General features: G+C 32.3%; 1 protein-coding gene across 4 annotated transcripts in view; it reads right to left on the bottom strand.

Annotated features, from left to right (window-relative positions):
• PPP3CB (protein phosphatase 3 catalytic subunit beta) overlaps window positions 1–1,479 on the bottom strand; it is a 59,228-nt gene that overhangs the window by 41,761 nt on the left and 15,988 nt on the right. For all 4 annotated transcript variants that reach the window (XM_012801402.1, XM_003783557.2, XM_003783556.2 and 1 more), the window contains exons 2-3: window positions 1,047–1,247; window positions 229–353 (exon numbers count right to left, since the gene is read on the bottom strand). In XM_012801402.1, the coding sequence (XP_012656856.1) occupies window positions 229–353; window positions 1,047–1,247 (326 nt within the window). The remainder of the gene's footprint in view (window positions 1–228; window positions 354–1,046; window positions 1,248–1,479) is intronic.

The following is a 1,479-nucleotide window of genomic DNA, read 5'->3' as shown; positions in this document are numbered from 1 at the left end:
GGGAAAAATGGCGATTATAATTATATAAATAGAGCTATACAAAGAAAATTAATTGAATGATTTGAAAGATAGAGGAATGAACAGTAGATTTTCCTAAAAACTTCAGAACATATGGAGGTACTAAAAAAAACCCAACACAAGTACTTTTAGAAACTTATTTTACTAGGAATTAATGGAAATCATCTATAACACTTAACAGCATATCAAATGACAGTATATGATTATTACCTCTATACTAAAATAACCTCTGTCCACATAATCACCAAGAAAAAGGTATCGTGTATTAGCAGGTGATCCTCCTACTTCAAAAAGTTTCATCAGATCAAAAAATTGGCCATGGATGTCACCACACACTGAAACAAGAAGATTATTAGGTAAGAAAAAAAAACCTCTGAAATTACAAATTTTAGTCAAATTATAGTATTTTTTACATAAGAGATAGTATAAATGCTATCAAGAAATGTCTAAGAAGGATGTGGTAAATAAAGAGTCATGATAGGGATGATGTATAACCAAGTGTTCATGTGTTCAAGATCTAGAACAAGATGTAAGAGAAATAACGAAATCTGTGGTCAGTGACAAATTTTCATTTATATTTATAGAGCTCCCTCTCTAAGGAAGCTAAGGATGTGTTTAAGTCATAAGATGACAAAATTATAATGATGGCAGTTAAAATCTCCAGTTTAACACAGTACCTTCTGTTGACCTCTAACTGATCACCTTTGGTATTTGATATGACATCAAGGTATTTGACCCTAATAAACTGAAAGCAAAGTAAGTGTTGAATCAAACTGAAGTATGGTCAACACAACTGATGAAACTTTCACAAAAACACATTAGACTAATTTCTGTACTCAGAGTATTTAGGATCATATTTATTCACTGAAAAAAGGCAAAAACTTTTTTAAAGTATGGAAAATAATTTGGAAATTCAAGATATTAATATAACTTTAATTTAGTATACAGTATGACTCAAAACAGCTTTAAATCCAATTAATTAAATAACAATGTAAAAAAAATACTACCCAAGACATAAATATGTATACCTGTAATTGGAGCTTCTACTTCTATCATGGTTTTCTCTCTCCGAAGGATGGCAGCACCCTCATTGATAATTCTTAGTGCAATTTCTTCATCTACCCGACCTTCTTTTACTAAATGGTTCTTCAGAACATCAACCCTAGGTATCCCATCCATATCAAATACTTCTTCAGATGTCAAGCGATGTGTTGGAGGAAAAGGGACAGCTGTAATATTTTTAATTAATAAAAAATAAGTCACTAATAACACATGAATATAAAAACTAATCATTGGATCTAGTTAAATAAGAACAAAACTGGAAAAGCAGTTTTTTTTTGTAGAGACAGAGTCTCACTTTTTCACCCTCGGTAGAGTGCAGCAGAGTCGCTCCTGCAACCTCCAACTCCTGGGCTTAGGCAATTCTTCTGCCTCAGCCTCCCAAGTAGCTGGGACTACAGG

This window comes from Otolemur garnettii, unplaced genomic scaffold, assembly GCF_000181295.1.
Source record: "Otolemur garnettii isolate 467f Iridium unplaced genomic scaffold, OtoGar3 scaffold00008, whole genome shotgun sequence".
In the NCBI taxonomy this organism is placed as follows: domain Eukaryota; kingdom Metazoa; phylum Chordata; class Mammalia; order Primates; family Galagidae; genus Otolemur; species Otolemur garnettii.
The sequence above is the reverse complement of the archived record's forward strand: the minus strand, read 5'-3'. Positions and strand labels throughout refer to the sequence as shown.